A 27,305-nucleotide genomic window follows, 5' to 3' on the forward strand; every position below is an offset into this window, starting at 1 on the left:
AACTGGGTATCTGATTTCATTACAGCTGGTATAAAGTGGGTCTATCATCTCTGAGTATGTAAACCTTGGCTTACTTACGAGGGTGATGAAAAGCCATCATCAACTGAGCAAACATCACATCTCATTTATATTGATTTTAATGTGATGATGTCGCCAGTTTTAAAAACACGTCATAAAAAATATGACTGAGGGTGGATTAGAACCCACGACCTTACGCTCCCGAGCACTGAGTTCAATAGCCAATCAGATCTCGTCGAGTGATAAAAAGTTAATGTGTGCTTGAAGGTGTTTTTGACTCACTGTACAGATGGAGTCCCAGAATGCTGCACAGGAGTTTGCTCTCACTAAACTGCAAAGTCAGGAGGCCACGCTGAAGGACTCCCTCGACAAAATGGCTGCCCTGAGCGAAGGCCTGGCCAAGGACAAAGTGGAACTCAGTTGTATTCTGCTGCATGTCAGTAATCAGGAGCTCACACCAGGGTTGGGGTCAATTATATTTTTACGTTTTCAATTACTAAAGTTCAATTACAATTAATCACAATTACTGAATCTGAAATAAATAATTTAATAAAAGTTAACTTTCATCTTGTGTTAGCTTTCTGTTTCCTGTCTATTGGTTACCCTGTTAGGCTTTGTAATCAATGAAAATATCTTTTTTTAAATTTTTGGTGTGGGCATCTGAGCCTTTTTTGTTAACTACATTGTGTAGAACTTCATATAGAACTGCAACATGGTTTCCCAGTTTTGCGTTAAATTATAATTGACAATTTTTATAGAATTTGTATGGCAATTACAATTATAACTTGAATGATCTAAACTCAATTACAATTTAATTACGATTACAACAGCAGCATATTTTTAAAATTACAATTACAACTAGAATATTTGCATTTCCACAAGAAAATGCAAGTGAGGATGCGTGTGCTGGCCTTTGTTGCACTTTATTAGCTTAGCATTAGCTTAGCATTACTTTAGCATTAGCTTAGCATAAACATGTCATTAGCATTAACATTAATTAGCATTAGCCTAGCATAGCATTAACTAGCAATAACATTAGCCAAGCAATACCATTAACACTAACTTAACATGAACCTAGCAATAGCATTATTCTAGCATTAGCCTAACATTAGCATTAACCTAGCACTAGCCTAGCATTGACTTAACAATAGCATTAACCTAGCATTAGCACAAACCTAACATTAGCATTAGCACTAACTTAGCCTTAGCATTAACATTAACATTAATTAATTTAGCATTAACATTAAACTAGCATTAGCCTAGCATTAGCATTAACCTAGCAATAGTATTTAACCTACTATTAGCACTAACCTAGCATTCTCCAAGCACAAACCTAGCTGCCAGTGGCCAATCCTTGCACGGGCCGGATCCTTTCAATGCATGTGCGCAACGCAACTACATCCTGTCGGCCTATTTTATGGCAGTTTGTTTACTATTTAATAGGTTGAAACCCACTAGTGATTTATGTTTAGAGTGAATTCTGATTTATATTGGTTTTTATCTTATTTTTTGTTTGGTTTTAGATTGTCAATGTTGTGTATTGTGTTTTTATCTGTTTTTTTTTTTTTTTTTTTTGATTAAAAATTAAAAACACCACAAAACAGTCACATATTTAAATTAGTATTTTTAAAATATTTAACAAAAGTATGGTCTGTTTACATTCAAATATCACGTCCCAGCAGCTTTGTCGTAAGGATTGCGAGTGAAGGAAGTGACGTAGTCTACGTGCATGCATTGAAAGGATCTGAAAGTATCCGACCTGTGAAAGTATTGGGCACTGACACTAGCATTAGCATTAACCTAGCAATAGTATTAACCTACTATTAGCACTAACTTAGCTTTAGCCAAGCAACAGCATTAACCTAGCAATAGCTTAACATTAGCAATAAGGTTGAAAAACTGTTGAAATGGGTTGAAAAGGTTGAAAAAAGTAGTGAGGATGCAGGAGGCCTCCTTCCATTGGTAATTATAATTAAGCCATAATTGTAATTAATTATCATTTACATGATTACAATTATAATTGACCCCAACCTTGGCTAGCACACACGTTACTTGTTTGTCAGAAATGAACGTGTTTTCTTCGTACAGACGGAGGCTGAGAAGACGGAGCTGGGTGAGCGTAGACGGGAGGCTGACCAGGAGAGGGTGGTCTGCAGAGAGGAAGCAGCAAGGGCGCAGAAGGAGCTGATGGATGTGCTGGGTGAAAAACACACCTTGGAGAGTTCCCTCAGACACACACAGGACCTGTGCCTGAAGCTCAAAGCAGAGCTGCAGCTCCTGCACAGGGAGCGAGAGCACGCACTGGAGACGCACTCCCAGGTCAGCAAGCCCCTAACCATTAGCACTCAGCCCACCTGCTGGAAACCAGTGTCAATGTTATTAATAGCTTCCAGCGAGGGACGCGAAGCAGTGTCCTGTTTTGGACACATCTGCCTTGTGTTTCCCAACAGGAGATGTGGAGCATGTGAGCTTCACTCTTATGTTTTATAAGTAACTTGGGAAATCCCAAACTCTCATCCCCAAGCTGTAAACTGTAGAAAATAAACAGCTAGATGTATGATATCCAGTGTGGATTTAGTGAAAGCAGCAATAAATTAACACCTGAACTATTCCCATTCTCTCCCTGTTTATTCCCCTAAAGAATGAAAAGAATGCTTCTGTTTAAGTTTCTCTTCTCAATGTGAAACTGGGAGCCCTGTGTTGATCCAAGCAAGGATATAACAAACCTAAACCATCTGACAAAATCCATCCAAACATTTTTAGAGAGCTTATCAGTAAAAATAAATCAGTCGTGCATAAAATAAGACTTTGAGTCTATTTCTCCCAGCTCATGTTTCACCCCCCTTACTGTGACTCTATTCACTCTCATAATGTCCACACCAGTGTTTTCTCTGAAATACATGGTGTGCTAACATCAGAGTAAGCTCAACAGAATTCTACCGGGTTTTTTTCTGCTTTTAAAAGAAGTTACTGAAGTGAAACATGATACAATGTTTGGTTATTTACACACATTATAATGTTTAGAGTCTGTGTAAATGCCTTTTTACACTCGCACTGGTTTAAGTTCTTCTGCATTAGGTCAAAGGTCAAGAGGGATAAACTCGCCATGGTTGACGGTGTAGGAAGTCTGACAGAGATTTTGATTATTTAACCCGTTTGAGCGCTGATTCTTTGAAAGATTTTTTGCGTAAACATAGTACGGGTCTCCGAGGCAAAGCTAATGCTGCACAACGAGCTGAAAATTCAGTTTTTTCCTGACTATTCAAAGTGTTTCAGCTGATGGTGTTACTCTAGTTCACTTATTGACCTGTTTATCTTGTGCACTTCTTTCAAATGTGTAAATTGAATTAAAATAATATCTTAATAGAAATAATCATGGCCCTGGTTAGTGAATGGTGTTCCTCGTAAACTTACTGTACCTTTTCAAAGTGAGAACTCATACTGTCCTTTTCACACTCAGAAATCTCACTTGTCCCATCAATAATAATAATAATATATTTAATTTATAAGCACTTTTCAAAAACTCTGAAACACTTTACAGTAACTACACAAGTCAGAAAAAGAAACTAACAACAACAATAAAGTAAATACAGAAAATACATAAAAATCACAAGTTAAAAGCTTGGGAGAGGAGTGTGGAGGCAGAGGAGGTCTGTCTCTTTGATACAGATTATCCCCTACGTTTTACAAAAGTGCTCAAATCCGTGCATCATTCCATGGTAGAGTCAGAATCCGCCCGCTGGAGACCCAGGTCGTCGGTGTTTTCATTCACCAGGGGTGGAAGCGAGGTGAGTGCCCTTGCTGAGCTGTTCCTATCAGTTTTTAAAAGTGCTCGGATTGGCCGAAACCGACATCAGCGGAAAACGCTGGACAATTCCTCGAGTCCAAATATGTGTAATATTAATAATATAAACACTAACAATCTCTGGAATAACATTACAAACGCTGTTAGGTTGGAAATATCAACAGAGTTTGACGAGCTTGTTTACGTTTCTATCCCTCTCGACCTATGACCCCCCCAGGTCGCGCATGCACAGTTCCAGAGTGTGAATTCTTATTCAGAACACTCAGGGGGTATGCTACGAAGCCAGATAATTATATCCTGGATTAATCTTTGTTAGCGGGCTTCATCTAGCCAAACATTCCCTGTCAGAGAGAAGCTGTCCTATGAAGGTTGCTAACAACACGCTAATTTAAGCCAAATGTTTTGAGTTTTCAGTACATGCGCGCTCACATAAAAGGGGTGGAGATTACTGCATCTGACTAATCAATGGAGAACCTGGCAGAGTGAGCGTATTTACAATGGAGGAACAGTTTATGATCTTAAACAAATATATTGAATTTAAATCCATGATGACAGTGAAAAGCAACAATGTTAGTGCTGCGCACACCGAGAGGGAATGCTGGCAGCCAATCAGAGACTTTGTGAATGTCTAAATGCGTGAGATTATTTATGTTATTACTCCATTGGATGGGATGATAAATGGACAGCGATCAGTTTTTCTTTATTTTAGCACACGTTTTCTTATAAGTAGACCTATTTACACACACACTGGGATGATTGAGAGCACATTGTTTCACTGTAGCATGTTCCTGCTGATGCGGTCAGTCTCAGTAGCTTATGAATGAATGAATTCATTAAAGATTTCACCCGTCTGCGCATACAGATCGAGACACAGGCTTCATCAGCTGACTGTAGATCAGTCCATCAGACATAAATCTATATCTTTCCTAAATGTTGTCATCTTTCCTAAACACAGCTGTCAGATCTGCACCAACCAGGATCTTCTAACAATGGGCAGGTCGTATTCTAAGAAAACTAATTGGTCAGGAGGCGGGGCTTTAGCATTCGCTAAGATCCTAGCCAGAACAAAACCTGGTGACGACCAGGTTAGTTGTTCCCCCTAAGTTACCATGGTGATTTAGCTCCGTAAGACGTCAACAAGCTTTGTAGGACAGCACACACTGATTAAATCCTGGAAGTTAGCGAGATAAGAGGTAATCTCACTTTGTAGCTTACCCCCTCAGGGCCTGTACTATGGAACTGGATACGTTTATCCCGATATCTCTTCGTTAGCTTCACTTAACTAAACATTTCCCGCCACAAAGCAGCGGTACTATGAAGCAGGTTATAAACAAGTTCACTTAAGCCAGGACTAATCGCAGGCACAGAGAAACCGTACAAAGCAATTTTCCATGTTTCTGCTTCGTTTTTTGTTGGATCACGTTTGATCTCGCGAGACTTTCAGACTTGGAGGAATAGATTCTAGATGGATGTGCGACAGAATGGTTCTGTGTGTGTGTTGTTTTGAGATTATTGGAGCAAACACACAAACAGTACGATCAAAACTGTTTTCTGTCTGGGTTTTTCATCTTAATGGTCCTCATTTATTGGATACAAATTCTAGTTTACATTTGTTTGTACGACAGGACCAACGTGTGATTTATGAAACATTCTTATCTGACCAATCCCAGCGTACAAATGATCAGGTGTTGATAAATGCGACTGCTGAATTCGATGGTCATTAACATGTTACGTCCTTAAATCTTCCTTGTTAGGAGGCCCCGCCCACTGAGGTCAAACAAACCCTGCCAAGAAAAGAAAGGAAATCCTCACATCTTCGGTGGAGCAAAACACGTGTGCATTTTGACAGTGGGAAAAATTGACTTAAAGGTACAGTTTTGTAGCGTTCGCAGTTTGCCCCTGTCAGCCATTGTATAAAGGAGCTCATCAGAAAAATGCTCTGTTTAGGATCAGCTACTGAGTAGGTGATGTCTGCCCCCCTGTGCGCAATGCAAACAACTTCACAGCAGAGATCCTGGAGAGACACATTGAAATATCACGTTTATGTTGACCTCCACACACTTTAGGCAATAAATAACACAGTAAAAGAAATTAACGAAACCCTTTAAAAAAGCCTTAAAAATGACTATCTATCCATCTGTGTTTATTATGCCTTCAGCCAATTTCACTTATATTTCATCACATCACTGAATTAATACTGCAGCACATTCATTTGTAGAGTTGAAGGTATCCTTTACATTTTAAAAGCATGAATGATATGATACACAGCAGCATTCCAACGGTCCAATACAGAACAGAAGCAGCGCTGCACTCCCGTGTGTGTGTGTGTGTGTGTGTGTGTGTGTGTGTGTGTGTGTGTGTGTGTGTGTGTGTGTGTGTGTGTGTGTGTGTGTGTGTGTGTGTGTGTGTGTGTGTGTGTGTGTGTGTGTGTGTGTGTGTGTGTGTGTGTGTGTGTGTGTGTGTGTGTGTGTGTGTGCGTGTATGTGCACTGGGTGAACCTATACGCTTACCAGTTTATCAGTGGGGTTATACAGTATTCTGTGGAAGGAAAACCAAAAAAGTGGTCTCAGTAATAGCGTGGGCTTTTCAAAAATGTATTATATTTAGTTAATTTTTTTTTTCACTAACGTGTTTTGATCTGTTCTGAATGTGTCTGCTTATGTTTAAAAGACAGCTGAGGTTTGTTCAAATAATTATTTTCAGTCTCAGTCACATTTTGCTGCTGCTCCACTAATCCACTCAGATTATCGTACATGAGCTCAGACTTGACGTGAGCTCTGATCGTAGCGTACGCTCACGTCACATTTGATAAATACCGTAGCTTGCATGAATTTGGTCGAACGCACGTCGTACGCTCAGATCTGAACATAGGTCTGGTTAATAAATGAGGGTCAATGTGTGCTGTCTACAACAGATACAACATCTACCATCCTATAAACAATAAGCATTGGACACGTCATTTAAACTTCTGCTTTTGTGATTTGTCTGTAGTTTGGTATATTTTTCTGTTTTTTTTTTGGATTTTTGCTGTTTCATGTTTTTTGTTTTCATTTTGTGTGTTTCTCTGAAATTGTGTATTTTTAGGTGTTTTTGTTTTGTCTATTTTACCTGTGTTGTGTATTTGTGTATTTTTATGTGATTTTTTTTTTTCACCTATTTAGTGTTTTTGTTGCTCTTTTGTGTATTTTTTTTTTCATTTATATATGGTGATTTAGTCATTGAGTGTATTTTTGCTATTGTGTTCTTTGTGTGTTTCTCTGAAATTGTGTATTTTTATTTGTTTTTGTTTCGTGTATTTTTGCTCTTTTGTGTATTTTTCTATAATTTTGTTTACCTATATTGTATTTTTGTTGTCCTTTTGCATATTTTTCTAAACGTATCTGTTTTTGCAGTCATTTTGTATGTTTTAGCTGTTTTTGTGTGTTTTTTTGTTTTTGTTTAGTGTGTTTCTCTGAAATAGTGTTTTTTATTTGTTTTTGTGTTGTGTATTTTTAATGTGATTTTGTTCTCCTATTTTGTAATTTTGTTGTCGTTTTGTATATTTTTGTTTATGTATTCTTCTGACTTCGTGCCTGTTTTTGTAGTCACTTTTTGTATTTTTACTGTTGTTTTGTGTATTTTCCTTTCAATTTATGCTTTTTTTCTTCGGGGCTGGAACACAATTAGTTTGTTCTACTGTATGTAGATATTGATGGCATTTAAGGTTCAGTTCAACCAAACTGTGTGTGCGTGTGTGTGTGTGTTGTGCAGGTTAAAAAGCAGTCTCAGACCATGATGGAGGAACTGTGTGCATGTCAGAAGAAGCTGGAGGAGCAGAGTGCGGCCGTCCAAAGAGCGGCCCATGACCAGGAGTTGCTGACCAAGGACAAGGCAGCGCTCCATGTCCGACTGACCCGTGCAGAGCGTCAGGCCTGTGTCGTCACACAGGAGCTGCTCACCCTCAGGTCTGACAAAAAGTCCTTTGTGATTCTAAACCTTTTTTCCTTCATTTATCAATTACTCACTGCAGTCATTTTAGATTGAATGTCAGCTCACGGCTTTGGAATGGTCATTTTTGAAAAACAGATTAACAGTATAATAAAACCCAAACGTGTGTCAACATGTAAAAATTGCCATTGTACACTTGGAGCAATTTGAAGCAAATGTTAGACTGTGAAATACAGTGATCCCAGTGTAACTCAAGTCTTTAAGTAACCACATTTTATTTGGAAACTGTGCTCATGATGGATTCATGAGTTTTATGACCCTCTACGCTTAGAAGTTCAAAGGTTCTTTCTCCCAGCCCCCAAAACTTTACCGCCATGTTCCAGGGCAGAGAAGGAGTCCCTGGAGACCAGCGTGATGGAGAGCCAGGAGCTGGTCTCGTCACTGGAGTCTCAGCGTGGCCAATGGGAGGAGGAGAGGCTGGGTCTGCTGCTGGCTAACAAGGCCCTGACGCGTGAGTACTCTTCTCCCTCAGAGACCCCACTGTTTCTTTGCCAATGCCCCCCCACACTAACCTTGGAGGCCTCTGCAAGATCCCACCAGAGAGATCCATATTTTAGCTGTGAGCTGCACAACAGCTGGACCGCGGCACCACGGAGACTATGGTCCCCACACAGTGCAGGCACACAATGAGAGGATGCATGTTACTCTCACAGACTTTAATGACAATAAATACAATAAAGTCATTCGCCTAAATACTACCATCTGCTAGACCTCCTTTAACCATATACTGTCGCTTGTTCCTGACACTTATCCCCAACATGAAGCATCTTTCAGGATTTAAAAGAATCAAATGTAATAATAATAGTTACTAGAATATTTGCATTTCCTGAAGAAAAGACAAGTGAGTGCTGGTCCACGTCTCAGTACGCTGCATAAGGGAAATCAGAAGATTCATCCATTCATTTCTCCACTTTGAATGGTGGGAGGTAACGGAGTACCTGGAAAAATCCCATGCAAGCATGGGGAGAACATGCAAACTCGAAAAGGCTACAGAAGGTTGAAAAAGGTTGAAATGGGTTGAAGGCACTAGATGAACATGTTAAAGGTTGAATGGTCAAATCAGTTATTAAAGCTGATATCCGGAGTTTCTGAGAAATCTGTTTATAATTTATTTGAAATGCCAAAAAATACCTAACTAGTCTTTTACTATGGTCTACTGCTGGTGGTCATTCATATACAATAATGTATATAAGTCCCTCCTTTGTCCTATAGACCCCTATACAAATGGAAACAATCGCTGACTGCGTTCCGCGATGCACGTGCAGAAAAGTAGAGGCGTGGCTTCTGGTAGATTGGCAGAGGCAGGGGGAGGAAGTGAGGCTGTATAGGGCGGGACATCGAGATGTTTCTCAGGAACTCTGGATATCAGCTTTAAAGAATGGCTGGGGATGAAAGGGTTAAAAGTTGAAAAAAGCTGAAGACAGTTGAAATAGGCAAAAAAAAAATTTAAATATGTTAGAGTAGCTGAAACTGTGTTCATAAAGGTGACAGTTGTAACAAAAAAAATAGCAGAAAGAAAGTTTAAGAAAACCAATGCAAGCACTGAGAGAACATGCAAACTCAACACAGAAAGGTGTTAGCTAATGCTTGCTAATCAAAATGCTAAGCTAATGCAGTGCGACGCGGGCCAGCACCTGCGTCCTCACTTGCATTTTCTTCACGAAATGCAAATATTCTGGTATTTCTAGTTATTATTTGCTAGTATTAAATGCTGAGATTTTTCTATTTTTTTTCCACTTGAAATCATACAGAGGAAATGGGACAACCCTGCCCTAACCTTCTTTTTGTTAATGATTGAGTTTTTAGATTTAAAAGTTATGTGAATGCATGACTTTGTGCAGGTGATGCAGCTCAGTTGCGAGTTCAAGCAGAGCGTCAACTCACACAGGCAACGCTGGAGCGCAGCAAGTTGGAGGAGAAACTGTCCCAGGCAGAAGACGCCATGTTAACCTCCAACAACAGAGAAGCACTTCATGGAGAGCAGCTGGAAGCCCATCGCCAGCAACATGTAGCGTTGAAGAATCACGTCTCATTCTGATGCTGTGTTGTGTGCTAATGTGGTTCCCTGGGCTTTAGGAGCAGCAGTGTGCTGAGCTGAGGGTTCAGGTGGAGAAGGTTGAGGAGCAGCTGCAGAGGTGTGAGGAGCTCCGTCTGCAGAGTGGAAAGGAGCTGCAGCAGCTGCAGGAGGAGATGAGCAGAATGCAGCAGGAGCACAGCCACAACCTCCTGCAGGCTGAGAGCGACAAACAACAGGTGTGTCACAGTCACACATACCAGGGTTAGGGTCAGTCATTATTGTGATCGCGTCTTGATAATTAATCACAATTATGGCATTATTGTAATTGTAGTTGTAATTTTTAAAAATCTGTTTCTGTCAAAATTCTAATTAAATTGTATATTAGTTCAGATAATTGACTTTGTAATTGTAATTGCCATGAAAATTATATAAAAATTGTCAATTGTAATTTAGTGCAAAACTGGGGAACCACGTTACAGTTCTATGTAAAGTTCTACACATATGTAGTTAATTATTATTAAAATATGTTCCATATCAAGCTTTCCCACATTTTACCATTAAACAACTTTAAATCCAGGGCTATACCGACACAAAAAAGGCTCAGACGCCCACACCAAAAATATTAATACCAATATTTTCATTGATTAGGAAGCCTAACAAGGAAACCCAGAGATGAGAAACAAATGAAATGATAGTTAATATATAGTGTATAGTGTATTTTACAGCTGATTTAAGACATGGGTCAAACTGACCGGTTATCATTAGAGATGCTAACAGAAAGCTAACACAAGAGAAAGGACAACTTTTATGGAATTATATATTAAAGGCTCAGTAATTGTGATACATTGAATTCAAACTTTAGTGATTGAAAACATAATTGTAATTGACTTTCATGTGAAAAATTATATTTGTAATTTAATTGTAATTGGGAAAAAAAATGCAGGTCACTGTTATCAAAATTGAGTTGTAATTGAACATGGATAATTATTATTATTAATTATTGTAATTTAAAAATGTAATTGACTCCAACCCTGATAAATACAGTATTTACCTGACTACACTGACATCCAGGAGGATTTGCCAGCTCTTAACATCTCTAATTCTTCCTCTGGGTAAATGCTGAATTGAAATTAAATAAATACACAAAACTTAATATTTGTGTTATTTAAAAGTGGGATCTAGAAACGTCACAAGATATAATGTTGAGTGGAGAAGATACAATTTTTTTTAAAGATCCACACGATCTGAACACACCTGATTGTTATCCTATTGAGTTAAAAAATAAAAAAAGGTTATACCCAGAGTAAATATGTAAATAAAAGCATGTTTATTTTTTAATTATTATTATTTAGCTTTATTTTTTTGTCTTTTTTCTTTACGAAAAATATATCATATATATAAATATGAAGCCCATTGTTGTCTCACGTATTGTGAACTCAGTTTATTGTCCCACCTCTGGTCGTATTGTCTACTATAATACAACCATTAATTAGCTTAAGCTAGGGAACAATAAATAAAAGTAAAAAATATATATAAGTTTAAGGAATTTACCATGCCTAGTGCCTCAACCGTTTAAACAAAGCTCTTTACCTTTTACTGTCACTTTCATTGCATTTTGATACGGTTTTTCTTTTTTTGTTTCATTTAAAACATCTTCGAAACCTGATGTTTTGAGATTTTGTAAGAAAGTCTTTTTAAGGTTGAATAGGTTAATTCATCATGTCAGTCTCGAGGTTTTAAAAAGAGATTAACTGTAAGAAATGTATTTGTTACTCTTTAGTTTAACGTTTACCCTATTTCTGAGCTGTATAATCAAGTTTGACTGTGGAAGGTTTCTGTTTTGCAGGCTTTGTCTCAGATGGAACTGGAGAAGGTTTCCCTGGCAGAGAAGATTTCATCCTTGAGGGAAGACTTGGCTGCGTCAGACATGGAGATGGAACGCTTGAAGAGGGAAGCACTCAGCAAACAGGAGCAGGACAAGGTTAAGACTACTTCATTGTCACATTATTATGCACATACATACTTTTTAACGTATTGTTTTCAGGAAAATTGTACCCACTGAAATATCAAGTGTGTGTTTCTTACTAAAGCAGAAAAGTCCCGGTGCATTTACCGTGGTGTAATAGACTGGTGCATCTCTGTTCCAGAACGCGATGGCTGTCCTTCAGGCGGAGCTGCAACACATTCAAGCTCAGTTTGAAGAGTCACTGAACTCCCAGCAGAACATGGAAAAGAGCCTGACTCAGCAGGTCAGGGAGTTGAACCAACAACGAGAACACGATCAACAGGAGGTGAGAGCTAGGGGTGGGCATTGCCATGAATCTGACGATACGAATATGATTCACGGTTTGCATGTCACGATGTGATATATCCCGATACTAAACAATATGATATGCATTGCGATATCATGGCACAAAATGTTATCAAATACAATTTATTTCATTTTTTCAAAACTTGTGAGAACAAATAAATAGTAACTAACTGTAATTCAAGTACAAATATCAAAAACAAGTGATATGTTTATCAAACTTTCAAATTATATTTTTCAAAAAGCTTACCTTTTGCTTCTACAACAAATTATGATTCTGTTAAGTTCTTAAATTCTTAAAAAAAAAAATGGTAACCACATACAGTTAGTTTTCTGAAAATAAAGTACAATCAACTTCCAGCTAAAATGCATTAGTGCAGTAGTGAGGTAGTTTAACAAGGTCTGATGTTGTGTTCACTGACACCTAGTGACTGGGCGTTTATGTGCTGCATATGTTAGCGCAAATAGTTATTATTTTTTTTGTGAGAACAATGAATACTAAAATAGATTTGGACCTTTTTTGGATCGATACGATAATCGTGCATTGAAATATTGCGACATATCGCAGAACATTTTTTTCTTACACCCTAGTTAGAATACTACTTACTGAGAAAGTTGTTCATATTAGAGTAGCACGCTACTAAGTAAATAAGTTACTGGCATATATTTTAGTATATGTCATTGGCAATAAAGTCATGTTTTTGTTTTACAGAAAAACATCCAACAGTTAAAGAAGTCAATTATCTGCTGTGTATTTGGTAACAAACATTAAATGTCCTATGCATATGTTTGAGCAATTAACTGGGTTTTTTTAAAAAAATATTGAGTAGGACATTTTTTGGATCGATGTGATAATTGCGCAGTGAAAATGGATTTTTTCTTACACCCTGAGTGAGAGCAGAGAGTTTGTGCTGACGTCCTGGACGGATCGGGGAGTGTTTAGAGGGGAAGTCATGTGACAGATGGCAGAGGTTGTTTAGGTTGTTGGATCTCAAAAATGGATTTGAAATTGCAGTCTTGTTTGGCTTGGCCCGAGTTCTAAAACCTTTGACCTGCCTCTGCTGAATGGTGGAGTTTACACCATTAGTCCCAGTGTAGGCAGATACCCCAGGCCATGTGTTGACATTGGCTGGTACTGGAGAGCTTTACTAGCATCAGGCTATGATCAGGTGCAAAGAGAACACAGCCAAAAGTCCTAAAGGATCGCTGCTGCTGCTACATTCACCCTCACTACTAACTACTCATCCCTGATCTTTGGTCGTTTCACCCTTAAATGCATCAAAGAAAAAAATGTGCACCCCTTGACTTTCATATAAACATAGAATAGTAATTAGAGACCAAACTATTGGCTCAGTGACCAACCTTGGTGCCAAATAGGAGCTGTAAATCTCATCTCTCTGGGTTGCTTGAGGTCATGATTTCAGGGAATGGGGTCGCTGGGTGTGTTAGAGAAATAACAAGCTCTCGCTCACCTCATTAAGATGTAACTACAGAACTGAAAGGGCCTCACCATGCCTTGATTTAAAAGCTTAGGGATTGTTTATCTGTGTGGGACAATTTGGTTCCAATTCCAAAAAAGCAAAGCGAGGGTCATCCCGTCTTCGTGCTCTCTTCTGTCTTGTCAAAGTATAGAAAACGAGGATGTGTGGAGCCAGAGCTGATGAGTTATGAGCTTTTGGTCAGTCCTCCCTATCGTACATCAACTCAGGCTTTAGCGATGTTGTCATATTTGGCTGTCACCCCTGTGTGTCGGTGTTTGATTATTTTCACTAATCCCATCTCAGGATTCTCATGTCAGAGAGTTTTAAAGCTGGAGTGGGAATGTGTGACAAAAAGCGGGAGAGCAGGAAAGAAGAAGAAAGGAGTTGGAGGGAGAGAGAGAGAACCAGGGAAGGGAGGATCCGGTCCCTGGTACCATAATATGAAATCAAAGTTTAAGTTAACCCCTTGTGTAAATAAGCCAGTGGGGGAGTGTTTATTTTCTCCCTGGCAGCAGCGAGAGGCTGGCTCCACTGGGACCCCGGGTCCCCCCTCTCCTTTCTCCAAAACACAACACTGCTGCCCCCATATTCTGGGCCCCTCCCCTCTGCCCCTGCTCCCAAAGATCAGATAAAATAAAGGATAATTGACCAGATGAGCGCAGGCTTGTTATTTCTCACATTAGAGTTTATGAGAAAGAACCATCTTGTGTGGCCTTTAAACATAACACTCTTTATCCGGTGCCTCATCTTCTCTCTTCTCCCTCTTCAACCAGGGGAGGGCGTGAGGAGAGCTGCTGTTTTTCACTTCGCTCTCTGAGAATTCTTTAACTCTGCGAGCTGCAAAGGAGCAGATAGGGAGAGACAGCTTCTGGCCACAGGCCAAACTGGCTTTTATCCATGCCCAGATAAGCCGAGGCCTCCCTACACCTCTGATGCACACACACTGCCAAAAACCACCAATATAGGTCAGAGAGTATCTTAAGATTGTGCACGAAGCACTTAAAATAGGACATGTTGAGGTTCAGCTTTCAAACAACAAAAACCCCCCATGCATCATCTCTTTCCACATTTGTGTGTCAGCTTTTGAAAAGGTTTGCCAAGCAACTTCAAGTTTAAATTAATAACCAAACAGAAAACACAAGCTTTAATTGTTTCCAAAGAATGATCTGCTGAAAATTCCTGTAAAGGTCCCATGACCTGCAGTGTGTTGTGGAAGTGTTCTGTGTTTAAGGGATCCTCCACTGTTTTTACAAGTTTGGCCTAAAATCTTTGAAATGTACTTAGTAGATCTTTGTCCAACAAAACACATTATTATGCAACATATTCATTTATTTAACTTTTAAAAATGGAACTAGAGGTTGAGAATGTTTAGTTTCTTGCAGGAGACAAGGACATGGAAACAACAAATCTCACCCAAAATACATCTTTGGTTGAGGACAGTAAAGCAAACTTTAAATGATGGAAAAATAACATTCAAACTTAGGGATAACTTGCAAAAAATGAACAAGATATACTATGAAAATAGACAACACAATTACATAATTTCAACAAAAGATGTGTGACAAAAAGGCACTTTGACTTTCATTTTATCCCCAATTTCCTCATGTCTTTTTATTTTTTTAAATTATTTTTCTTGTTCATTGTTTTCTTTGTTCTGTTCTGTTTTGATTTATATTTTTTAAAAATGCAGTGTACTTTGGATTACACTTGTCTGTGAAAATGACATTTTGTTTGCTAATTAATGCAATAAAGTATTTAAAAAAAAAGAAAAAGAAAAATGTGACTACTTTACAGTTTTAGAGCCTGTGTTCCTCCATCTTGAAATCACATGATTGATGATGTCACACGGCCCCACTGCCTGTAAACATCCCATTGTTTTCTATTGCGGTGAAGCATTCAGCCTGATTTTTACATCATTTAGCAGCTTTTTCAGTCAAAATGACAACTTGTGCTGCTTTTGGTTGCTCTAAAAAAATTAAAGTTAAAGATGTCGATGTCAACTTCATTTGTTTACTGAAAGAGCACAGTTCCAACTCTGCAGTTTCATAGTAGACAATGAAACAGAGAAGAAGATCTCTGCTAAGGGACCTTTACCCTCCCTTAAACAGTGTGTGGCTGAAGTTGGAGAATAATCATGGACTGTTGAAGACACACAAACCCTGAGAATAGAAGTCCTTTTGGTTGGGAGTCCTTAACAAACATTGCGAGCTGTCATTAAGTGTTGTTCACTAAATTATGTATGACACCTTTGGAGCTATGTTGGCATTTTTTGGGTTAGGTAGTGGGATCTAGTGGGGCTAGGATAATGAAGGGATAAGGTCAGTGTAACAAACAACACAATGACAGCCTTCATGACATCTTATTCATGTCAAGTGTCACGTCAGCCTTATGTACAAAACTTGTTACCGAATGTTCTCATTTAAAACATTTAATTTTATTTTCTGTTTCTACCTTGACCACACAGTTAGTGGGCCTTCGTCAGCAGGTCCAATGCACTGAAGATAGTCGTGTAAAGGGTCAACAGGAGCTGATTAAGACTTGTAAGGAGCTTCAGGTCTGTGCACATGAACGAGACAAACTACGGAAAGAAGCTCTGGACCTCAACAGGCGACTGAGTAATGAGACCAAAGAGAGAGAAGCCATCCATGCTTCTAACCAGGAGCTCAGAGCTCTGATCAAGAGAGCTGAGTGTGACAACAGCAGGTATAGCTCAGGCCACGCCCTCTGCCGTGCTGTTGGAACATGGCAGTTGAACACATTCTGGATGCTGTGTTGTTCTTTTGTGCAGCTTGAGGCGAGCTGTGGAGGAGAAGGAGCAGAAACTATCAGTGTTAGAAGAATGTCAAAGCTCCACTCAGCAGGAGGTGAACGCTCTGAGGAGCAGCATGAGAGAGCAGGAGAAGAGTCGTCTACGGGCGCGCAGGGAGCTGCAGGAGCTACGGAGACGGGTCAGACACTGCCATCGTTTACTCACATCAATTTCCAATTACATTGTCACTTATCCATTTTCAATTACAACTCAATTACAATTATGGTGACCTGCCATTTTTCCAGTTAAATTTACAATTATTATTTTCCCCCTCAAAGTCAATTACAATTACATTTTCAAATACAAAAGTTCAATTACAATTAATCACAATTAATTAATTAATTGTTATTTTTCTGTTAGCATCTCTACTGCTAACAGGTCAGCTTGACCCGTGTATTAAATCAGCTGTAAAATACACTAAAAATATGATCTATCATCTAATTAGTTTCTCATCTCTTGGTTACCTTGTTAGGCTTCCTATTCAATGAAAATATTTGTATAATATTTTTGCTCTTGGCGTCTGAGCCTTTTTTTCTGTCATTTTACCCCAAGATTTAAATGTATTTAAAAAGAAAACTGAAAGGTATTGGGAAAAGTTGCTATGAAACCTATTTTAATAATAATTAACTATGCATGTGTTAGATATAGAACTGTAAGATGGTTCACAAGGTTTATGTTGTAATTAAATTGTAGTTTTTATAGAAGTTCCAAACAAATCACATTTACAAAGTGAATTATCTGAACTCAATTACAATTCAATGAAGATTACTATAGCAACAGATGTTTTCAATTGCCATAAATGTAATTAATTATCAATTATGCAATTAGAATTATAATTGACCCTAACTGACTGACATTGTCAACAGGTTAGTTTCAAGTATCTTTTTGTGTGTGAACACAAACAGGTGAAGGTTCTGGAAGCTGAGAACATCCAGCAGAAACAGGAGCTGCAGGAGCTGCAGGCCTGTTTGAGTCAAGAAGAGCAGAAGGAGGAGGCGGCACGTCACACAGCCTTCAGTCTCAAGCAGCGAGTGCTGGAGTGTGAGGCTGGCAGACAGGCAGCGCTCAGTGAGGTACGAGCCCAAACATTCCAACCTGGCAACCACACCTAGAAAAAGCCTTCCCATACTTCTGCAGAAAGAACTGAAACTAAAACAAGCGCCCTCACTAAAACTAAGCAACACTTGGACTTCATATAGAGATATTTTATGGTAATATCAAATGGGAAAATAACAAATTCAAAAGGTTGATGGTTTGAGCCTCAGTGGATTTTAAGGACATTTTCTTACCAAATGTACATGTGGTAACAAGATTTCATCTTTCAGACTTCTTTCAACCTCCACTACCAAAGTCCACAGGTATTTAAATGGCTTCCAGTCAGTCGCTACTACACCAGGGGTTCTCAACATTTTTCTGCAACTACACCAAACTTGCCATATTTTAATCTTTTTTCATCACTTTTTCTTGCCATATTTTTTCTGCTTTTAATGCATTTTTGCTACATTTCTCCCATTTCTGCCACTTTTACATCAAATTTTAATGCATTTTCTGCACATTATTTCCACGTTCAAGACACTTGCACTTTTAAATCCTTTCCACCACTTTTCCACCTATTGTCACTTACTCATTATTGTCATATTTTCATGCCTATTTTTGTAATTTTAACCACATTCACGATTTGTCATGCTCATTATTTGCCAGTTTATTCTAATTGTTCCAATATTGACACTTTAAACCCTTTTTACCACTTTTTCTGTCAGTTTTTGCCCATTCTAATTTGCAACTTTTAACCTATTTCTGTGGTTTTTAAAATCTCATTTCACACCTTTTCCACCATTTTTGGTCACTTAGAACCCATTTTATTTCTGATTAAAACAAAGATTTCCATCTTTAAGGTGACTATATTAACAGTAAAGGTTCCTGCATGGATAACAGTGGATATTATCGAGATGAATAAATAAATGTGGTTATCACAAATTCATAGAACAATGGACCATCATTTTACTGACTTTATGGATGGACCAAATAAACGATCCTATTCACATTTGTTAACAAACAATGTCCTTCTTCCATTGATGCAGATCAACTAAAAGCAAATCAAACTTCCAGAGGTTTACGTTCCAATTTGCTTATTTCACATTATATTCCGCCCTGTTCTCAATAATCTGCTTTATTTATTGTTGTAGTTTTTATAGGTTAACAATCATTTTAATTAGTGAATTTGATCAAAGTAACTGTAATTTTACATTTGTTTAAATTCAGTCTTAATCTAGTTTTCATGAGAGAAAATTCGTTTTGAGCAATAAACTGACAGTAAACATACGTAAATACTTCTTAACTGTTCATACTTGACATTTTCAGATTTCATTCAGGCACAGGTAAATTGTTCAGCTCCTAGTAGTTGGCAGAAAGTTGCATTGCTTGTCAAGTTATGGCTTGCAGATTGCCTTAAAAATGTTTTGTTTGTTTTGTTTTGTTTTTTAACCTTGTTCACACTGAAGGATATCAGATATTGGATATTATTCAACTACTCCTTGTGTTCTACTGTAGATAATACTAAAGCCAAGTATATGTCTGGAAAAGTAACTCAAGTTCAGCCCTGTGAAAGTTTTAGAAATGCAACAAGTCACTTCAAGCCTTGTTTTTATGTTCATGTAAAGCAAAGTAGGTTTTTCTGATGGCATTTGAAAACAGTGTCTTAGCTGAGAATGCAACGTTTACGATGCTAGCGCTGTGAGCCAAAGTAGTTTAGGTTTAAAACTCACGATTTATGTTTGTGGGTGGTGTTGGTCTTAAAGTTTGAAGTTCAAAAATGTTTTAAAAATGTTGTTTACTTTCACAGATGTGCCACAGTGTCACTCACTCAGCACTGCACAGCTTAAAGTGGAGTTTCTTCCTCCATGTTTGTCACATTTAAGAGTATGACAGAATGTCCCCCCAATAGGCTCCATAGTTCATCTAGTTTTAAAAATCAGAGATAAACAATCTACTTAGACATGTGACAAAAATAGATTCAGAACTCAAAGAAGTCTTAGACAGGACCATGATGGAGGATAACTGCTTTTACCACGTATAATTATGACAGATACAAGACGTACACACGTATATGTGACACAAAGCAGTCATCTTTGTTTGTTTGAGGGCCTCTCTTCATATTTTCTTAGGGAGAGATTCTTGTTCATATCTCCTGTGTTACATCAGTCTGCTTTATGTCAAAAGGAAAACAGGCTTCACTACATCACTAGATGTAAAATATAAAGGTTCATGGACATGTCCAGGTTTCCCACTGACCCTGAATGCATCACTGAGAACACATTTAAAACAGCGTAATGTGAGAGTTTTTCATAGATTTAATCGTGAAAAAATAATAATCTAATTAATTAGAGACTTTGTAATTAATAATCTTAATTAATGGCTTAACAATATTTGACACAAGAAGTAACTTTTTTTTTCAAATTTAATTGTATTTTGGAATTTTTGAAAACAATAAATGTACTTAAACAACAAAATAGTGTTCCATCACTGAGTTCTAACATAATGTATAATATGAATAAAAAAATATTATGATTGCATTGTTCACAATGCACTAACTTATATTTAACTAAAATACATTCATGCTTTTCAGGATTTTTTGTAAACTTTCTAAAACAAATGTGTTTTTGTGTATTTATTAAATGAAATAAAAAACAGCACTTAGTCCAGAACATTTCATAGAAGTCTAAACTGAAAGGTGTGAAATAGTTAGAATATCTGTGGATATCATGAAATAAACAAAACAACTGATGAAGCTGATGAATTTAGTCTGAAATAGTTTTTCTACATAACAGTTGATAAGTTGGGTCAGATAATGCTATCTGTAGCAGCACTTCTAGCCCCGCCCACATCCTCTACCACAGAGTGGTCGACTGTCCACTACAATCATTTATCACTGACTTTGTTCATTTGTCACTCATGGACTACATGTTAGCATTGAGGTGCTAGCTGCTACACGTTCAGCTGTGAGGTGCTAGCTTCAACATGTTTAGCATTGAGGTGCTAGCTGCTACATGTTTAGCATTGAGGTGCTAGCTGCTGCGTGTTAGCATTGAGGTGCTAGCTGCTACATGTTTAGCATTGAGGTGCTAGCTGCTACATGTTAGCATTGAGGTGCTAGCTGCAACATGTTTAGCATTTAGGTGTTAGCTGCAACATGTTTAGCATTTAGGTGTTAGCTGCAACATGTTTAGCATTGAGGTGCTAGCTGCTACATGTTTAGCATTTAGGTGCTAGCTGAGGGTAGAAGAGCTTCAGTGATCCACAAAATCTTTCTTGCTCTATTTACACAAAACTTTCAGCTTTTATTTTCAATCCGGTGTTTTTTTTTTCTTTTCTTTTTTTTCTAAACTAAAATTAACGCACCCAAAGCACAGCAACGACTTCTCATTTGGTTCTCCTGTTTCTTGTGTTGTGGTCTGTGGATCAGTATTATGGGTATACCGAGAACTTGTGCACTGACAAGTGTTCCGCTCTGTTTGGAGAGCAAAAAAAGAAAAAACCCAAAAAACTATTAACTGCATTATTATATTTTTGTCTGTTATTTTTCTGTAATTAATTAATCACAATTAAAGCAATAAAGTCCCAGCCCTAATTTAGGTATATACCCAAGAGACCATGTGTATAATTCCTGCTCCGGGCGCTCTGATGATGGAAGTTTTTTTCAGATCACTTCATTAAAACACCTTCAATAAACACATTACAAATGGTTTTTGGAACAATTGAGTCCTCCCAAATCCCCACAGTGTTATTAAGTGGTTTTAGGTAAAATACCCAATAACAATAGTAAGTACGTCTTATGTGGAACTCGGGGGGACCAAAATGTGTGGTTGAATATTTCAGATATAGCAAGAAACGGTTTAAAATGTGTTTTCTGTGTTTGCAAAGTTAACCAGTCTTCAGAGTCATATGATGGATTTGGAGATAAAAGAACGTCAGAATCAAGAGTTGCTCCACGAAAAGGACCTTTTTCTGCAGCTAAATGAGCAGAAAAACAGGGAAAACACTGCCCTGCTGGAGAGAGACATAGACAACAGTAGAACCCAGGTGAAGGAGCTCACTGTGCAGGCTGGCCTTGCTGAAAACCGGACCAAGGCTCTCCAAGAGCAGCTCCATGTTAGCAGCGCCAAATGTAAGGACTTGCAGGAGCAGCTGAGACAGCTGTACTCAGCCGTGCGCTGCACAATTGTGTGGAGAGGCAACCGGAAAGGTACGATGATGTTAATTATAATGAGAAGAATATTTGATGCACTGTCTCAGCAGGAGTAACATTGTCTCTGTGTCTGTATGTCATGGTCAAGAAAAAGATATGAATGTGGAGTCAGTGAAGACGACTCTACAGGAGTTTCAACAAAATCTGAGAAATGCACAAAAAGAAAGGGTAAAATACCTGAATTTATATTAAAGAGATCCTCCACTGATTTTACAAATGCGACCTAAAATTAGTAGATGTATGTAAAAAAAAAACACATTATTATGCTCCAAATTAATTTCATTACCTTTTAAAAATGTGACTACTTTACAGTTTTAGATCCTGTGTTCCACCATCTTCAAATCACGTGATTGATGATGTCACACGGCCCCACTGCCTGTAAACATTGTTTTCTATTGGAGTGAAGTGTTCAGTCTGATTTTTAGATCATTTAGCAGCTTTTTCAGTCAAAATGACAATTTGTTCTGCTTTTGGTTACTCTAAATAATCAGGAAAAGTTAAAGATGCAGATGAATGCCTCTTTTGTTTACCGAAGGAGGATGGAAACAAAAAGATCTGTGACCGCAGGGGGCAACACTTCCAATTCTGCAATTTTGTAGTAGACAATAAAGCAAAGATGAAGAGCTCTCCTAAGGGACCTTCACTCTCCCTTAAACAGTGCGGGGCTGACACTCTGGTGGCTAAAGTTGGCGACAGTTGTTGGCAAAGCAGCACAAGTTGTTATTTTGACTGAAAAAGCTGTTAAATGATCTAAAAATCAGGCTGAATGTTTCACTCTAATAGAAAACAATGGGATGTTTACGGGCAGTGGGCCGTGTGACATCATCAATCACGTGATTTCAAGATGGAGGCCCACAGGCTCTAAAACTGTAAAGTAGTAACATTTTTTAAATTAAATGAATATTGTGAATACAAATGTGTTTTGTTAGACATAGATCTTCTAATAAGTACATTTCAAAGATTTTAGGCCATATTTGTAAAAACAGAGGATCCTTTTAGACATTGAAATTTTGCTCTTTCTGAAGGTCAAGCCTGCATTTAATCACAGTCATGTTTTTCCTTTAGGATGAGGCTAAAGCTCAAATAATCACTCTGAGTCAACACACAACAGATCTCAAAGGCAGCCTGGAGAAGTCAGCAGCCCAGCAGCTGCACTTACAGAAGTCACTGATGAAAATGGAGAAAGGTTCAAAAAACATTAAAAGAAAATCATTATGTTTTTTTTTTTTTCCTGAACAACATTCATGAATGTATTCCATCTTCCTTTAGGAAAACAAGACATGGAAGAACAGTTGCATAAGACCCAAGCTTCCCTTTCTCAGCAGGAGGAAACATCCCAAAGTGCAGGGAGGGAGAAACAAGCTCTTGTGGAGGAAATAACTCATCTTAAAACAAAGCTTCACGCTGCCCAGAAAGAGTCCAGATCTCTGCAGGTACACACAGGCCAAGAAATGTCAACACAAATGGCACGCACTGTGTTTCTGAGATTGATCATGTTCTGTCCTTTTTTCACTTCAGGACAAGCTGGAGGTGGTGCAGGGGTTAGAGTCGAGTGCAAACTCTGAACAGAGAAAGCTGAGAGAGAGTGCTGAGGCAGCAGAAAGCAGAGTGAAACGTCTGGAGCTCTCCCACTGCACGCTGCAGGGTGAGCTCCAGAGGGCCCAGCTCAGGACCACAGAGTTGGAGGCAGAGTCAGGGGCTCTGCAGGAGAAGCTGACGGACATGAGGAGGAAGCAGAGAGAAAGTGAAGACCGCTGTTCTGCACTGAGACTCAGTGAGGAGAAGCTGAGAAGCTCATTGGCTCAGGCAGAGCAGCACGTGTCACAGCTGAGAGAACAGCTCCATAGACTATCAACCACTGTGAGTGACACGGAGACAAAGAGTGGAGCTCTGCAGGAACACGTCACACACCTGCAGAGGGCTCTGACCTCCAGTGAGCACGACCGACGCCTGCTGCAGGTACTCTGCACAATAGTTCCAGAAAGCACCAGAAGCTAGGGTGGTATTTTGTCATACTCAAATTACTCAATGGTTATTTATTTTTATTTTTTTAATCTACCTTGAAACGACAAAATACAATATAGTAGATAAGTAAGTTATTGGTTTAAAAATACATTTCTCTCTTTATAAATTAGACTTGAAAAAATGACTGAAGTCAATCTGTCCTTGAAAAATCTCATGTATACCTTCTTAACATCTCTCAATCATTGAAGCAATGAGAAACATCTACAAATACAAAAAAATAAAAAAAAGAACTCTCAAGGCTTACAGAACATTAAATAATCATTAAATATACATGTCACGGGGCGACGGTGAGGTGATGAGATGTAGACCAGATGATGGAAACGTTGCCTTAACTTCCAGTTTCTCCCAGTGGCTCCTTTGTTTTCAAGCCTCTCTCTGAACCCTCATGGAGGTTTTATCATCCAGGAGGATTTTCCTGCTGATATTTTTTAATTAAATCCACCGATATTTGGTCTCTTTTACTTGGACTTTAGTCTCTCTTCTCTTTTCCTCGGGTGTGACGATTTTGCCAAAACAAAGCATCATCTTTGATGTTTCTGTCAGGTGTGAGTGAAATTACTGTGATTTAATGTAATGACAATGTAAAGAGCAACTCCTTAACTTTCAAAAGCTGGTGGCATTTCTCAGATAGAGACAATATATAGCGGAGTTACGTTCGTTTAAATTAACGTGTTCCCCTCGATGCGTTCAGGGTCCCTGGGAAACCTGGACAATTTGATGAGTGTGTAAAATCCGGCCGGACAAGAAGTGAAAAGAGATCATTTCCGTGTAAAACCAGACGTATGATCACCCTGCTGTAAACATGATTTACTGCATTTGGCCCATTTTTCATTGCTTCATAAAGTAGGTTTACACTTTACACTTCAAACTAAAGGACAATGAAATAATCATAACAAATGAAACAAAACAACACAGTCCATGACTTCTTATTCTCTTCATATAATTAAAGAAGCTTGAGCCAAGTCCAGCTGATGCAGGTCATAAAGCAACTAAACTGCAGTCCAGGTCACATAAACAAACATTTAACACAGTTGCGTATAGTCCTTCTAATTTTAATTTAAATAAAAACACCAGATGGAAAACAAAAGCCCAGTTGTGTGCAAATTGTTTAAGAAAGAGTTTGTTGATCACCGGAACTCTTCTAGCTTCAGCTAGCACCTCAATGCTAACCATGTAGCAGCTAGTACCTCAATTCTAGCCATGTAGCAGCTAGCAACTCAATGCTAAACATGTAGCAGCTAGTACCTCAATGCTAAACATGTAGCAGCTAGTACCTCAATCCTAACCATGTAGCAGCTAGCAACTCGATGCTAAGCATGTAGCAGCTAGCACCTCAAAGCTAAACATGTAGCAGCTAGCAACACAATGCTAAACATGTAGCAGCTAGCACCTCAGAGCTAAACATGTAGCAGTTAGCACCTCAATGCTAACCATGTTAACACATTATGTTAGCACTCAGTGATGGAAATAATAAACATAATGTTTTTGTTTGACCTCATCTATTGCTTTCATTATTTCAGTCATTTACCAAAATCCATTTAAATTGAGAAACATTGCTTTTCATGTGACGTGTCAAATATTGTTTGGCCATTAATTTAGATTAATGGAGATTGAATAATTACAAAGCCTCTAATTCATTAGATTTTTTTAATCAAGTCCCACCTCTAAAAGCAACAAAACTGCAGTCCAGGTCAAATAAACAGAAACATTTAGCACAGTTGCATACATTCCTTCTAACGGCCTTTAGACTAAAATCAATGTTCTCTGGCTGTGGAACATTTAGCTTACATCAACATTAGAAAATCCATACAAATTAGATTCAATATTGTGTTTGTAAATAATAATAATAGCAATTAATAATAGCAATAATATGTATAGATAATGAATTATTATTAATTATAAGTGAGGCTGACTGTATGGTGTTTTCAACACCTGTGTCCATAGGAACGTTTGGACCAAACACGGGAAGCCCTGTCAGAGAGTAAGATACTGAACCACAGTCTTCAGAGAGCCCACGAGGACACAGAACTCAAATACTCTGACCTGGAAAAACACAACCGGACGCTGAAGGATGTGAGTCAGACCCTTAATAAAGTGTAACCAAAACAGCAAAGAAGGTGGAAAGGCTTGTTTTGATGTGTGGATGATTGTGTCTCAGAGCCTGAAGCAACAACATGAAGCCAACCTGCAAAGTTCCCAGCAGCAGCTGAGGGAGAAGGAGGAAGTCCAGGAAAAGATGGCCAGTCTGCAGATCTCCATGCACAAGCTTCAGAGTGAGAGAGTGGAGATGGAGAAGGTGCTGACCAGTCTGAGTAGAGACAAAGCTTCCCTTAGAAAGACTCTGGAGAAGGTGAACAAACACAACAACCAAAGTCCTGGCACAGATGGAGATTTTAAAAGTTATTGACTACTTTGACGAGTTTGTCTTTGAATCCGATGTTGAGATTCAGTGATACCAAGAAGTCTTTCTGCTGAACACAAGTTAATATATAAAATATTTAAAGAGTACCTGGAGGTGGAAACGTATTTAACAAAAATGTGTTTAATGTATTGCAAACAAACAAATACGATGCCTATTTGACAGTTACCTTGATTGGCATTGCCGTAGTGGAAAATCCAATATGGCCACCTGTGAATATTTAACATTGAACATGTTCCCTGACATCACAGATCTACATTGATCTCGGATGTCAAGCTTCTATGTTGTAAAAGAAAGACATTTATGGTTGTAAATGTTCAACGTTCAAAATTCACAGGTGGCCATATTGGATTTTCCAATATGGCCACCTGTGAATGGATTTCCCAATATGGCGATGCCAGTCAAGGTAACTGTCATATCGGCATCATATTTAGAATCCCTGAGGTCCAACACCTGATAAAAGTGTTTTATATTTTAAGTATGTGATTTTGGGTTGGCTAGTAACAGAAAAACCTGTATTGGGTGGCTGCCGTTTTGAATTGTCCAATATGGCAACCCCATTGAGTATTGGTTCCGGCTCCCGGCAGATTAGAATCCAGGTTCAAAACTATAAGTGTGCCAAATTCTATGGTTGTGGACACATTTGCACAAGCCCTAACATATCAAACTAATACTATGGGGGGTGCCCACCAGATTGTTCCCGCTTGCCTCCTTGTGGCTGAATGATGAACTTTGTCAGGAGAACCTACCTGTTTGTTAGGGCGCCGTCAGGTGCTGATCCTCGGTGCATCCACCCGTCAATGAACTACGGTGGCCGTAAAAGCTCACAACACAACACAACATGAAAGCAGTCCGGTAAAAATCCTTGAAGAAGAGTGACGTTAACGTTGGTGTCACAGGCCTGATTCTATGCCCACTCTTCTTTGTGGATTTTTACCGGACTGCTTTTGTCTTGTGTTGTGGGGTTTGTATTTGTTTGTGTGCGCTTTCTTTTTATGTTGTGTTGTAGCATTCGTCATTCTGTGTTGTGAGCTCGCAGGGCATTTTGTAATGTGTTGTGTTGTGGGGTCTTTCATTTTGTGTCGTGTTGTGGGGTTTGTATTTATTTGTGTGCGCTTTCTTTTTGTGTTGTGTTGTGGGGTCTTTCAATTTGTGTCATGCTGTGAGCTTTTACGGCCACCGTAAGAAACA

The 27,305-nt window shown here is 38.6% G+C and overlaps 1 protein-coding gene across 1 annotated transcript in view; it reads left to right on the forward strand.

Annotated features, from left to right (window-relative positions):
* crocc2 (ciliary rootlet coiled-coil, rootletin family member 2) overlaps positions 1 to 27,305 on the forward strand; it is a 90,982-nt gene that overhangs the window by 60,185 nt on the left and 3,492 nt on the right. Inside the window, exons 17-34 of the mRNA XM_028444750.1 lie at positions 308 to 454; positions 2,107 to 2,337; positions 7,574 to 7,767; positions 8,134 to 8,261; positions 9,652 to 9,818; positions 9,887 to 10,063; positions 11,674 to 11,808; positions 11,975 to 12,118; positions 16,081 to 16,319; positions 16,405 to 16,564; positions 17,331 to 17,498; positions 21,346 to 21,667; positions 21,759 to 21,838; positions 22,736 to 22,856; positions 22,940 to 23,103; positions 23,189 to 23,629; positions 25,640 to 25,768; positions 25,854 to 26,045. Coding sequence (XP_028300551.1) covers positions 308 to 454; positions 2,107 to 2,337; positions 7,574 to 7,767; positions 8,134 to 8,261; positions 9,652 to 9,818; positions 9,887 to 10,063; positions 11,674 to 11,808; positions 11,975 to 12,118; positions 16,081 to 16,319; positions 16,405 to 16,564; positions 17,331 to 17,498; positions 21,346 to 21,667; positions 21,759 to 21,838; positions 22,736 to 22,856; positions 22,940 to 23,103; positions 23,189 to 23,629; positions 25,640 to 25,768; positions 25,854 to 26,045 — 3,339 coding nt within the window. The remainder of the gene's footprint in view (positions 1 to 307; positions 455 to 2,106; positions 2,338 to 7,573; positions 7,768 to 8,133; positions 8,262 to 9,651; positions 9,819 to 9,886; positions 10,064 to 11,673; positions 11,809 to 11,974; positions 12,119 to 16,080; positions 16,320 to 16,404; positions 16,565 to 17,330; positions 17,499 to 21,345; positions 21,668 to 21,758; positions 21,839 to 22,735; positions 22,857 to 22,939; positions 23,104 to 23,188; positions 23,630 to 25,639; positions 25,769 to 25,853; positions 26,046 to 27,305) is intronic.

This window comes from Gouania willdenowi, chromosome 4 (assembly GCF_900634775.1).
Source record: "Gouania willdenowi chromosome 4, fGouWil2.1, whole genome shotgun sequence".
Lineage (NCBI taxonomy): Eukaryota > Metazoa > Chordata > Actinopteri > Blenniiformes > Gobiesocidae > Gouania > Gouania willdenowi.